This window comes from Lampetra planeri, chromosome 41, assembly GCF_965212315.1.
Source record: "Lampetra planeri chromosome 41, kcLamPlan1.2.h2, whole genome shotgun sequence".
Taxonomy (NCBI): domain Eukaryota; kingdom Metazoa; phylum Chordata; class Hyperoartia; order Petromyzontiformes; family Petromyzontidae; genus Lampetra; species Lampetra planeri.
In genome coordinates, this window is record NC_136147.1 from 8,494,802 (window position 1) to 8,507,679 (window position 12,878).

The 12,878-nt window shown below is 49.7% G+C and overlaps 1 protein-coding gene across 2 annotated transcripts in view; it reads left to right on the forward strand.

Annotated features, from left to right (window-relative positions):
• The window catches only part of LOC144732162 (bifunctional heparan sulfate N-deacetylase/N-sulfotransferase 2-like), a 72,580-nt gene that overhangs the window by 34,029 nt on the left and 25,673 nt on the right, over nucleotides 1-12,878 (forward strand). For both annotated transcript variants that reach the window (XM_078613504.1, XM_078613505.1), the window contains exons 5-6: nucleotides 1,021-1,206; nucleotides 7,370-7,498. In XM_078613504.1, the coding sequence (XP_078469630.1) occupies nucleotides 1,021-1,206; nucleotides 7,370-7,498 (315 nt within the window). The remainder of the gene's footprint in view (nucleotides 1-1,020; nucleotides 1,207-7,369; nucleotides 7,499-12,878) is intronic.

Here is a 12,878-nt window from a genome sequence, read left to right on the forward strand (position 1 = left end):
TTCTGGACTGTGTGTGAGGGTTATGGAGCGCCAAGGTTGGCGAGATGTTAACTACCTCGCCTGGTACGCAGGAGGTCGTGGGTTCGATCCCGTACCTGACGCCTGCTGCTGTATATTTGGAGTTTGCACGTTCTCCCCGTGGGCGCGTGGATTTTTTGCCGGGTCCTTCACCGGTTTTTCCCTCCACATTTCGCATCAACGTGCGTTCAGAGTGTTTGGCTGCTATACATTTCCACGGGATAAGCTACTTTGGTGAGCTGTCATTTGTGACCAGGTCGCTTTGGAAAAATATCTGTTCAGCTCAGTGGGCCTTACCTAGTGAAATAAAAAATAGTTTAGCATAAAAAAGTGTAGTTTATAGTTTTAGTTTCAAGGCCCAAAACATCAAGCGGCCAGCAATAAACAGCACTCTTGAAGGTGTAATAGAGACGAGTTAATGTGTTCCTGGAACTAAGGAAAGCTATTATAAGAGCATGGGAAAATAGACGATTGGAGGGAATTACAAACGGAGCAGTGCGAGGGAAGAAGCAGAGAGAGAAGTATCGGGGCCTGACGTGTGGTGGTTGGGTGAGTGAGTGAGTGGGTGAGTGAGTGGGTGAGTGAGTGAGTGGGTGAGTGGGTGGGTGAGTGGGTGAGTGGGTGAGTGAGTGGGTGAGTGAGTGGGTGAGTGAAATAAAGATTCTGATTCTGTCAACGAATCCGACGTGAGGAGCGGTAGGTGTAGCGGTTAGCGCTACGCTGCGCTACGAACCCGGCGACTCGGGTTTGTTTCCCGCTCACGACCACCACCAGTGACGATTATTTGAACCAGGTGTGGGCCTCCCCTAGGTCGACTCAGCCTCAAGCGAGTACCTGGTGCGGTGTGTAAACATCGCCACTTTGGAGACAAAGGCGGCCGGGCGTGGTGCTGACCACCCACCCCCTCCTGTGCAGTGCCGGCCTTCATAGGTGCTCGCTAACAGCACTTGCCCCAAAAGTATGTTAAGCCTTTGCGGGTGATCTTTGTCTTTGTGCGCGCAGGACCACGGCATCCCGACGGACATGGGCTACGCTGTGGCGCCGCACCACTCGGGCGTCTACCCCGTGCACACGCAGCTGTACGAGGCGTGGAAGAGCGTGTGGAACATCCGCGTGACCAGCACAGAGGAGTACCCGCACCTCAAGCCCGCGCGCTTCCGCCGTGGCTTCATCCACCGCGGGATCAAGGTGAGCGAGCGAGCGGGCGGACGCCGGCTAGCGACCACCGTGCCGTGAATCCGGCAGCGACCTTGGGCTCGATTACCCGGCGACGGACGGCGTTGGTGGCGGGCGATAGCGCGGTGGGCCGTTGGATTTAAGGCCGGGAAGAAGCCGACCAGTGAGCTATGGGGGGGGGGGGCCTCTTTTTTCACAGGTTTTCCAGCCCCAAGCTCGGATTGGCGGCGGCGGAAAACGACGGAGGAAGTTTAAATTGGTAGATAAATGAAGCCGTCGCACGTGCAACTCGAACGAAACAACAGAGTGATAGAGAAGAGTAAAAAACGAAACGAACTCGCAGGAATAGTAAACATTTTTACTATACTTGCAAATTCGCTGTTGTCAAATCAGAGTTGCAAATGTGGCTGCAGTTGACATCCAGCGTGACTTGTCGAGCATTCGTTGATGGTCAAAACTCCTCGAATCGAGAAACGGGGACACAAGGGGATTCCAAACGGTGTGGGTACCGCAACATCAACCCGCCTTGCCCCCTCCTCCCGCCCCCAGCCCTTCAACAACCTGCACAGACTAGCTTGGTGAAGTATGGTTAAACGACCCCGGGTGCGTAGTGGTTAGCGCACGATGCTACGGACCCGGTGGCCTGACTTTGATCCTCAGCTGCAGCTGCTGTATTTACAATTGGACTTCTTTGTTCCGGTTTACGCTTTGATCGCCGTGTCGGGCTATCAAGAGGGCGAGTCCCTGATGGCAACACCGCTTTTCACTGGAGCTACGGGCGTTTTGAGCTCTTGCCTCCATTGCTGGTGCGGGATGAGCGGGAAGAATTGGATCCGTTACGGTGAAAAGTACGTCGAAGGATACACGGTGCAGCTATTCCTTCGTTTATTCACGCACTCGCCATCCGCGATGTTGGCTCTCCGCGAATCGCATCTGGAACTCTGCTGCGTCTATGTAGGAGGAGTCACGACATCATCATCACCGCCATCATCATCGCCATCATCGTCATCATCATCGCCATCATCACCGCTGTCATCACCATTGTCATCATCATTGCCATCATCATCGCTGTCATCACCATTGTCATCATCACCGCCATCATCACCGCCATCACCATCATCATCGCCATCATCACCGCCGTCATCATCGTTACTATATTCTTCTATTGTGCAGCATTATTATAATTTACAGTGAGTTAAGTTACAAACTATTACTTAATATTTGAATACAAATTTTTCTTTAATGTATGTTTATTATAACCAATTTGTATATTTTTACGTTATGAGTATTTTCATGTATTTAATAGCTTGTTTAGGTCTTTATTTAAGGTAATTCATAAAAAAATATATAGATATTCGTAGGCCAAGATCATCATCCGCGAAATTTGCTATTCGCATCTTCATAACGTATCCCTCGCGAATGATGAGGGTTATACGGCATTAATATTCAACTAAATCTTCCTCTATGACTACAGAATGAGAAACTGGGTCAAAGTGTTGAGGATCATATTTGTAAAACCCATATACTTTTAGCTGTTCAACACGATATTAGTCATGTGTTTCTGTGTATACCGAGTGCCAGCACAGCTAAAACTATTTCATTTCCTTTTTAAATCGAAGCATATGTAAACTAAAAGCCTTATCAAGTCCAGTATTTGTGCGCGTCTATTTATGTGTGCGTGTCTGTGTATGCGTGTCTCTTTCTCTGTGTGTGCATGTTTGTGTGCGTGTCTTTGTGTCTCTCCCTCTCTTCATGTGTGCACGGGTCTCTGGGTCTTTGTGTGTGGGTGTGCGCTTGAGTGAGTGTGTGTATACAAGTGTGGGTAGCGGTAGTGTCGTGGTTTGCGCGACCCGGGTTCGATTCCCGCTCACGGCGAACACCAGTGACGATTATCTTAACCTGTCCGAGGCATCACCAAAGTCGACTTGGCCTCAAATGAGTACCTGGTGCGATGTTGAAACATCGCCACTGGGGAGACAAAGGAGCACCGGCCTTCAAAGGTGCTCGCTAACAACACTTGCCCCAACAGTCTGTTCAGGCTATTCGGGGGAATCTTTGTCTTTTTGTGTATACAAGTGAGAGCTGCCACAAAGTGGTCTGCGTACTGCGCTACAAACCTGGGTTCCGATTTCTAGCTCGTGCTACAATCGGGAGCAAGTGATGCCTGAACTGGTCCTAGGCATCACCTAGCTTAGTTCAGCCTTAAATAAGTGCCTGGTGTGGTATTGTCAACATCTGCATCGTCATTGTGGTCTGGGAGGGGTCCTGGCCACAGCTGCTGGCCATGAAGTGGTGCTCACTAAGAGCACTTGTTCCAACAACCGATACAACTACACGAGGATGTTTGCCATTGTATCTTTACGATTGTGGGGAGCGTGAGTGGTAGTGTAGCGGTGAGCATGCGAGTGGAATGGAGCACGGCGTGTTTAGCGTGCGTGTGCGTGTGTGCCGCATTCGTTAACAAAATGACCGGGGAAAAATGTGGCTCGGTGAAATCCCAAATCTGGCAACACTCTCAAGCACAGGGTATAATTATACAAGTTTGTATGCGCTAGCTTTCTCTTTCCTTAGTTATATTTAATGAGAATCAAGTAAACAAAAAAAAGTGAAAGTCAAGCAACCGAGCCGCGTAAGTGAGCATTTAGGTGGCGGACATTCCACAGTCATACGGCTGATTCTCGTGTTACCCAATAGGATAACCACAGGGAGCGCTCCGCAAAGTGGTACTTACATTATCTTATAATGTTTTCATGAAATTCCACGGACAATATGCGAATGGTGCCCTCTCTCAGTAGGGCTCAGTTTTAATTTTAATTCAAGCAGGGACACACACTGCTTGGGTGGCCTTCTGCAACAACGAGTGAGACGTATGTATATGTACGTACGTATGTTGAACTGATTTTCGCACCGTTCTTTGCCGACCGTGCTAATCGGAGGTGCGAGACGCTTCGAGTTTGGCGCGGGGATCGTCGTCGCTATCATAGCCAAAGTCGGCCGAAGCAGGAACAGGGACCCATCGAGAGGAGGGAATGGGCTGGATGGTTAAACATCCAAATCCGTTTACAATTCGACCCGAGGACTTGCACCTCTACAGATGCTGAGCTGCAGGATGCACGTGGGAATTGGGATCCACAAGGTTGGAAGGGATTTGTGATGAAGGTGAATATTGAGAGTTATGTAAGTCATGTGTGTCTGTGTGTGGTGTGGGGGAGCGGTAGTGCAGTGCACAGGGCCAACAGATTATCTGGACTGGTCGACTCAGCCTCAAATGAGTTCCTGGTGTGGTGTGTAGTAAACATCATCACCCCCGCCCTCATTTGCCTTGCTGGCCTTCATAGGTGCTCGCTAACAGCACTATCAAGGCTATTGGTGGCTTGGTTTTGTTTGGAAACCTTTGTATTTTTATTTGTGGGGACCGGTAGTTGTGCGGCAAGCTCACTGCACAATGAACCCAGCAGCCCAAGTTCAATTCCTGGCCAGGGCTAAGATCAGTGGCGAATATTGAGCCCCCACCCCCACTAGGTTAGCTCAGCCTGAAATGAGTAGCTGATGTGGGCGTGGTGCTGGCCACACAATGCCCTCTCGTGCGCAGTGCCAGCCTTCGAACGTGCCCGTTAACCTCACTTGCCCCGATAGTCTGTGTAGGCTATACGGGGAATCTTTGTCTTTGCATGTACTTTAAGTATCTGTGTTATGAATAGGTTTGTTTTGATCCGTTTTTTAATTGTGTGTAATATTTTAAAATCTGGAATATTCCCTGGTGACTTTACAAACCCAAGCGTGTGCAGTGGTGCGTACTCTTCCAAATGATGCCACGGGGTTTATTTGTTTTTAACGCTGTCTTTGTCGTTGGTGGCTCTGTTTCGTCCGGCAATACTGAATTTACCACATGGCCAGCAGAGAGGGAATTTCGAATATATCACTGCCACCATCACTGCAACCTCCACCCACCCACAGCCGTGTAAATCACGAGGATCGACCATGTCAGCCTTCTTCTAGTAAAGGCTCTGCCCGCCACTGCCTTTAACAGAGAAATGTAATTTTAACATCGAGTTTCGCTTGTCATATCTGGCTCGGCTCAGCTCTTGAATATTTAAGCGATGCTCTTAGCTCGTCTCCAGCCACAGCAGCCTTTTAATCGCCGACCATCGTAGCGCACTCTGGCCAGTCTTCGCCACGGCGCCGCTGTGACGAGATGTGAACTGCCTCGCCTGGTATACAGGAGGTCGTCGGTTTGATCCCCACCCTGACTCAGATGGCTGCCGTATATTTCAAGTCTACATTTCCCTATCCTCGCGGTCGCGTAGATTTTTCTCCGGGTCCTCCGGTTTTTACCTCCACACTTAGAGACGTGTGTTTAGAGTATTTGGCTGCTATACATTTCCACGTGATGAGCCACTTCGTTGAGCTATCATTTGTGGCCCGGTCGCTTCTGGAAACGATCTATATAGCTCAGTGGGCATTACCTGGTAAAATACAAAATAGTTTTGTTTATGGATGCTTTCCCCCCGCTTCCTCTACATGACATAGGCTTTGCAATGATTAATCAAATAAAGCCACCATCACTATTATTATAACTACTATTACGGTTTGTTTACACGTTCCACATGGAATTAAAATGTACAAAATCGTTTTAAAGTGGGTGTGTATTCCTGGGGTGTAACAATGGGGTGATTTATGAATTAATGTAATTTTTAAATAGGCATGCATCTGATCAGTAATTGGGTTCATGTGATCCCTGCACCCACTAGAGGCCGCTACACTAATCTCCTTGTTTAGAGATTTTTCATCAATATAAAATCTCAACCATGGTTCGCAAAAAGTCATTGACTCATAATAAAGTTGAATCGCTACACTCCTTGTGTTTAAGATACGTCCCGTGTTGCAAATGGTCAGTTCAGTAATCTATGGGGCAGCAGCAATGGAAATTTCAGAATTCAATGCCAAAGTGATTTCGCGCACAAATGAGCATTGAGACAAATGCTCATCTCCCGTTCACAGCCCTGGGCCAGTGATGGAAAATTCCACAATTTTTCGACGTCAATATCCGCTGTCCACAAGATTATTCTTTAGCCACTGCATTTAGCGTTAATCCCGCAGGGCCACACACATATGCAGAGCAGGCTTTTGGGGCGGGCACTAAGTGTCTGACCCTGGCCCAGAGTCAGTTGGTGGAAATTCCACGTTCCTATGGTGGGGCAAGTCCTCTGAAAACAAGTGTCGACTTCAACACAAAGTGGGTTTTCCTTTTATTGACCCCGGAGGGATGATGAAGGGCTGAGCCAATCTCCGCATGCTGCATACGGAAATGCGGCTTCGTTTATCGTATTGTTGTTGCAGGTGTTCGCATTTCTTAAATCATCTTTTCATTGCCGAACCGTATTTCATATTGTGTGAATTGTCATCTTATCATATGAAGAAAATAACCCTAAAATGCTCATCGTAATGAAAGGCAGTGCATCTTTCATGTGAACACATGAATTACAATTGTGCAAATTTATAATTGCCCATTATTTTTCCTTGCTCGTGCAACGGGTTGCTCTGTGTCCTCGTGTGACCGGCGAAATGACGGAATTGGCTTTGGGGAAGTCCATCTGCTTGAGCCCTTTATGATAAGGGGCAAAAACAATTTAATCAACATCCATGGATTTACACGAAGCTCTGCTCGTTGCCGGAAATCTCTTCATTAAATGAGATCAGATGTGAGAGACGAGGCTGGAGATGTTAAGCCCAGCATGCCGTCAACGGCTCGCTGCCAAGAGGCGGTTGATGAGCTAAAAATTAATGAGTTATTTAACGGAGGTAGCAAATTAACTACCCGCACCCAGTGCAGTATTTGTGCATGTGTCTAACCGTCATTTTCGATAGATGTTCACAAATCCGACCTTATCTCGCGTGCGGTATTGAATTCTTAATCCCGCGTACTTCTGAAGCGCAGCAACACACCGTGCTACGTTTCAAGCAGTCTGCAATTTATTTTCGTCCGGTAACCTAATTGTGCACACGCGGTGAGGCAACTGTCATTTTCTATCAATTTTCACAGATCCGACCTCTTCACACTATCACTTATACTCCAAATCCCCAGCGAGTCAGATAAGCGACGCTGAACCGTGTGTGCGAGCGAGCGAGCGGATAACTCCGTGAACCTTTCTCCTCCTCGTTCTTTGGCGAACAGGTTCTCCCTCGCCAGACGTGTGGCCTCTTCACTCACACCATCTTCATCAAGGAGTATCCCGGAGGCTCCAAGGAGCTGGACAAGAGCATCCAGGGGGGCGAGCTCTTCCTCACCGTGCTGCTCAACCCAGTAAGAGAGCGGGGGGTGGGGGGGGGTTGCACCTCACGTACCTGCATCTTATAGCTCCCTCGGGGTGCCACAGAAGCAGCCTGGAGCCTGGAGCCATACGCACTGCAGGGCTTGGTCTACCGAGTCTCACAGACAGACAAAGGGGGAGTCGGCGCTTGCATTGGAAAGCCACTGAAGCTCTCAAGAAGGCCTGGTCCGGTTGGTCTGGGTCATTAAAGAATCACCAGGCCTGGTCCAGTCTTGGTTATTAAAGAATCACCAAGCCTGGTCCAGTCTGGGACATTAAATAATCTCTAACCAGGCCTGGTCCAGTCTTGGTTATTAAATAATCTCTAACCAGGCCTGGTCCAGTCTTGGTTATTAAAGAATCTCTAACCAGGCCTGGTCCAGTCTGGGTCATTAAAGAATCTCTAACCAGGCCTGGTCCAGTCTGGGTCATTAAAGAATCTCTAACCAGGCCTGGTCCAGTCTGGGTCATTAAATAATCTCTAACCAGGCCTGGTCCAGTCTGGGTCATTAAATAATCTCTAACCAGGCCTGGTCCAGTCTGGGTCATTAAAGAATCTCTAACCAGGCCTGGTCCAGTCTGGGTCATTAAAGAATCTCTAACCAGGCCTTGTCCAGTCTGGGTCATTAAAGAATCTTTAACCAGGCCTGGTCCAGTCTGGGACATTAAAGAATCTCTAACCAGGCCTGGTCCAGTCTGGGTCATTAAATAATCTCTAACCAGGCCTGGTCCAGTCTGGGTTATTAAGGAATCTCTAACCAGGCCTGGTCCAGTCTGGGTCATTAAGGAATCTCTAACCAGGCCTGGTCCAGTCTGGGACATTAAAGAATCTCTAGCCAGGCCTGGTCCAGTCTGGGTCATTAAAGAATCTCTAGCCAGGCCTGGTCCAGTCTGGGACATTAAAGAATCTCTAACCAGGCCTGGTCCAGTCTGGGTTATTAAGGAATCTCTAACCAGGCCTGGTCCAGTCTGGGTCATTAAAGAATCTCTAACCAGGCCTGGTCCAGTCTGGGTCATTAAAGAATCTCTAACCAGGCCTGGTCCAGTCTGGGACATTAAAGAATCTCTAACCAGGCCTGGTCCAGCCTGGGACATTAAAGAATCTCTAACCAGGCCTGGTCCAGTCTGGGTCATTTATACTGCTGAGCGGACGGACAGAGGCGGGGGAAATTAAGAAGCTTGCGCCGATGTTTCAACTGCCGCTCCGGGGGTTGGGGGCTACTGTGATTTAAGAGGCGTGCTTTTTTTGATAAAGGGTAAAAGCATTATCCCTTCCCTCTGTGGACATTAACGATTCTGTGTCTGTCTTCTGGAAGAGCTGGGGATGGAGGGGTGTGGGGGGAAGGGTTTGGGGTCTTGACCCTTCTGTCCCGTGGATAGAATTTCTCCGCAGCTCAATGAGGTCCCCGACCTGGCGAGTTTCCCACTTGCCGCCTAATTCCCGACATTGATTTTTTATCGAAAGGGGGAAGCATGGGGTGGGGAGAACGGGAGGGGGCACGCTGGATATTCCTGTAAACGAGATCCACAGCGTTGACGTTGACACAAGCACCTGGGATTTCCCGTGCTCCCAGACAGCTCAATCAGAAGCGCTCGTCAAGCGTGGGCGACACGACGTTTAGCTCCTCCTCCAGCAGCAGCAGCCGCGGTTCACCGAAGCGCCGCGTAGTCAAACATAGCGCGGTGTGGCGGCGTAGCTTGCAGGTGCGCAGGCGGTGCAACTGCACCGGAGACCCCACGGACTGCCGGAGCTGTGCACTTGGACAGAGCGTGGGTGGGTGGGTAGGTGGAGGGGACCCATTACATTATTTGCAGGATGGACCCATCTTGACCACGCTACACCACTGGCAGCATGTGTTGTGGTGTAGAAAAATAGCCTGGCGTTTTGTTTCTTTGAGCCTTCAGGCTAAAGTTGGAAATGTCATTCTAAATATTTATTTATTGAAAGATGCTCCTTTGCTCGTGTGTTTATCCATCATTTTGCTTGTAATAATAATGAGACCGGAAATACGTGCGTGACTAGTAGACACAGTCGCAGCGAGAGGTCTGCTCGATGTTGTGTGCCTGGTCGTAAAAATATTTCCCATGTCTCCTGTTTTTTTTAATATCGAAACCAATTAATGGCTAACGCTAAGTGATAAATTAATTCGCACGTGTGCAAAGCTGATAAAATAAAAGCCTCGTGGCTAAAACTAAGGCTTGCTTCCATTGTTTCCCCCCAGCGATATTCAAATGCCCGTGGATTTTGGTCAATTATTAAGAATCGCTGATGGTTACATTTGTAAAGAAAAAGCTCTCAGCTGTGGATGTTTGCGATCGTTAAAAGGCAGCTGCTAATTTGAGCACTGGCAGATGATTTACAAAATCCCATAGCCCTGTAGGGGTTCACTTGCGTGGGCGAGCAATGCTGTAGTTAAAGATCTGCTCAGGGATGGGCAGGTCGCCGGTTCAAATCCCCATCGCAGGTCGATGAGACCTCCGGAAATCTAGGGTTCTGGACGAATTAACCACGCGGTTTCACCCGTTAAACTTTAATTCACCGAACACTGACGAGTCCATTGATGGCAGATCCACGCCACGATTTCTTACTCCAGAGAGACGGTGATATTGTCTCTCTCCTTGCATGGGTTTTCACGGCCCGGTGCTGTGTACGGCTCTCTCTCTGATGTTGTTTTTCAGGCTGTGCCGTCGTGTTATTCAGCACGATGTCTGACGTTTCACCCCACGTGCTGGGAGCTTTTTCAGGAATTGAATTGGGCAGATCACTTTCCTGCTCGATTACAGAGCGTTGCCAGTTGCAGCAGCAGGCAACCACATATAACAAACGTTACCCCTGCAGCTACGCTCATCGCGATAGAAGATAATGAATTGATTGAGTTGAATTGTAAGCATGAGGCATGGCCCTTCATGGTATAATTTGGCAATACGTGAATCCTGAAATGCATATTCACAACTCTTGTTTGTATGGCCTTCCTCTCTTGATCACCACCTACACAAAATGATGCTGCCCACTCCACACTGTGACTAGAGATTCCTGGGTTTTTAGACACTTAAAAAATACATTCCCATTGTGTTCCCAGTGTTCGTGATGAACACGCTAAGTTTCTACTTTTGCATCCGTACTCCACAGACATCACAGTGCGCTAATTTTGTTCCATATTCCAGATTGAACGCGCACTATTGCACTGGGTTGTATCGCATGCCACCGCGAACACCACTTAAAATAAGACCCTTTCCTTTACCTTCTTCCCATTAGTTTAAAGGGGCCACCTGTTTTGCCCTAATGACGCCCTGCCCAGCTGCTATAGCTAAAGTCCATTCTGTGCTACCATTGATCCTCCTTGTACAGCCTTGGGGCTTCCTCTGCTCTGCCTCGAGACCCCTGACCTCAGCCTAAGGGGGGAGGGCGGGTTGGTTGCCTCCTTCAGCCTAAGGCGGTTGGGTTTATAAGTTGGGAGGACAAACATGAGGCTGCCACAGCGGTGTGCACGCATGCACGCTTCTTGTCATCGCAAGGGGAATATTGCTCGGGTCATTGCTACACCGGATGAAACGGGCGAGCCCCACGAGTGCTCGCCGGCCCGGACACGTTTACTCCCGTTGCGATCGCTTGACGTGACTCTCTCCGCCACTGTGTCCGACGTTTTTCGCTTACCACGTGCTGGGAACCGTGAAGAGAATCTCGCCCGGCACGATGTCCGGCGCAAACGCCGAACGACGAGCGGCGCGTCCCGAGAGCCGCACCTGGCGCGACCGCGAAAAGCTTTCGCAGAAGTTTTACTCGGCAATTATATGTGTTGACGTAGTAAGTCAACGTGGGGGGTGGCGGTGGTGGTGAGCTGGTTGAAAAACGGAAATTGGGCGCAGAGTAATTTGCTAGCGGATATTAAAAAAAATTAATCCCGATGGACTTGCAGTGATTTATTAGGGGCGACAAGGTAATGGGTAGCACACTGGACTTGCAAACCAGTGGTCGCCGGTTCGATTCTGTTCCTGGCAGCAGCAGTTCAAACAATGGCACAAGTTTCTTCAATTCAACCGCCATCTCTTCTGTCCACCGGGCATTGCGAATTGCGACACCGCAGTTCGTCGATCGGCAGTTCGCGGGCGGCGGGGTAAAGCGTGGGTACTCCCACTTATTTGTTTTATTGTTTTGTTTTACAGTACCAGGTGAGGCCCCACTGAGCTATACAGCCCTTTTTCAGAAGCGACCTGGCCACAAACAATAGCTCATCGAAGTGGCTTACCATCATGTGGCAATGTATAGCAGCAAAATACTCTTAAACGCACGTTTATAAATGGGGAGGGAAAAACCAACGCAACCATGGGGAGAGCATGCAAACTCCAAATATGCAGGCGTCAGTGTGAGGATCGCACCCGCGACCTCCTGTATACCAGGCGAGGTGGTTAACATCTGCTAGCCACCATGGCGCCCTCTCATAAGGCATCTGGTCAATGTGGACGAGTGAGCCAAAGTACCATCTAGAGGGGGCTCTCTCTAGAGCTTCCTGTAGCGGAGACGCTTCCGCCAGCGGTGGAGTGAGCAACCAATTGCAGCGCTGCACCTTCACCATTACCTCGGGCCATGACGATTGTTGACCCTGTGCGCCGACGGTTGTCACCAATCGAGCCGACGGTTCTTACCAAAATCATCTCTCGGCGTGTCAGGAGAAGCGTCCGTGGCCACAGTCGTTGAGATCTGAGCCAAGCTGGGTAACAGCAGCAGCAGCAGCCGCTCGGGTGTTGGCCCCCGAAACAGCGGCGGTTGACGCCGCGCGGAGTGACATCGGAGCCGACGGCGCATTACCTCGTCGTCCTGGGCGAGCCGCGGGGTGTGACGCGGGGGGGTGGCGGTGCGCGGTGTTCCTAACGAGGAGCTCGCTGTCACCGGCGAGAGCGGAAGGCACCGCAGGTTTTTAAAAAACGAGCTTTACGGAGACGCTGTTGTCACTGGCCCGAGGGCATGTTCCCTTGCCTCATCGCGGGGAGTCACAAGTTGTCCCCCCCTCCCCCTGACCCTCTCCTCCCCCCCAAATGGGCCCCTTCATCTGGCCGAGGCGCCGTGACACAGCATCGTAACGGTTCATTGACTCGCGGGTTGAATAGGATTTTTACGCTGCCGATACACGGCATGGAATCATGCGTGTAGGAATCGATCGCTACTGTACGACTGCGAATGTTACGAACTGTGATTGTAGTTTGTTGTCCTTCCCCCCCCCCCGAACCTTCAATGAGCACGGTTGGCTTCGTACGATGCAAAAGAAGTGCAACATACATACAGATGACATTGTGCAGAAGAGTGGTTACGCAATGGACAGAATGATTGTCAGGAGACAAAAAATGCTGTCTGATCTAAAATCAAAGCATGACCTT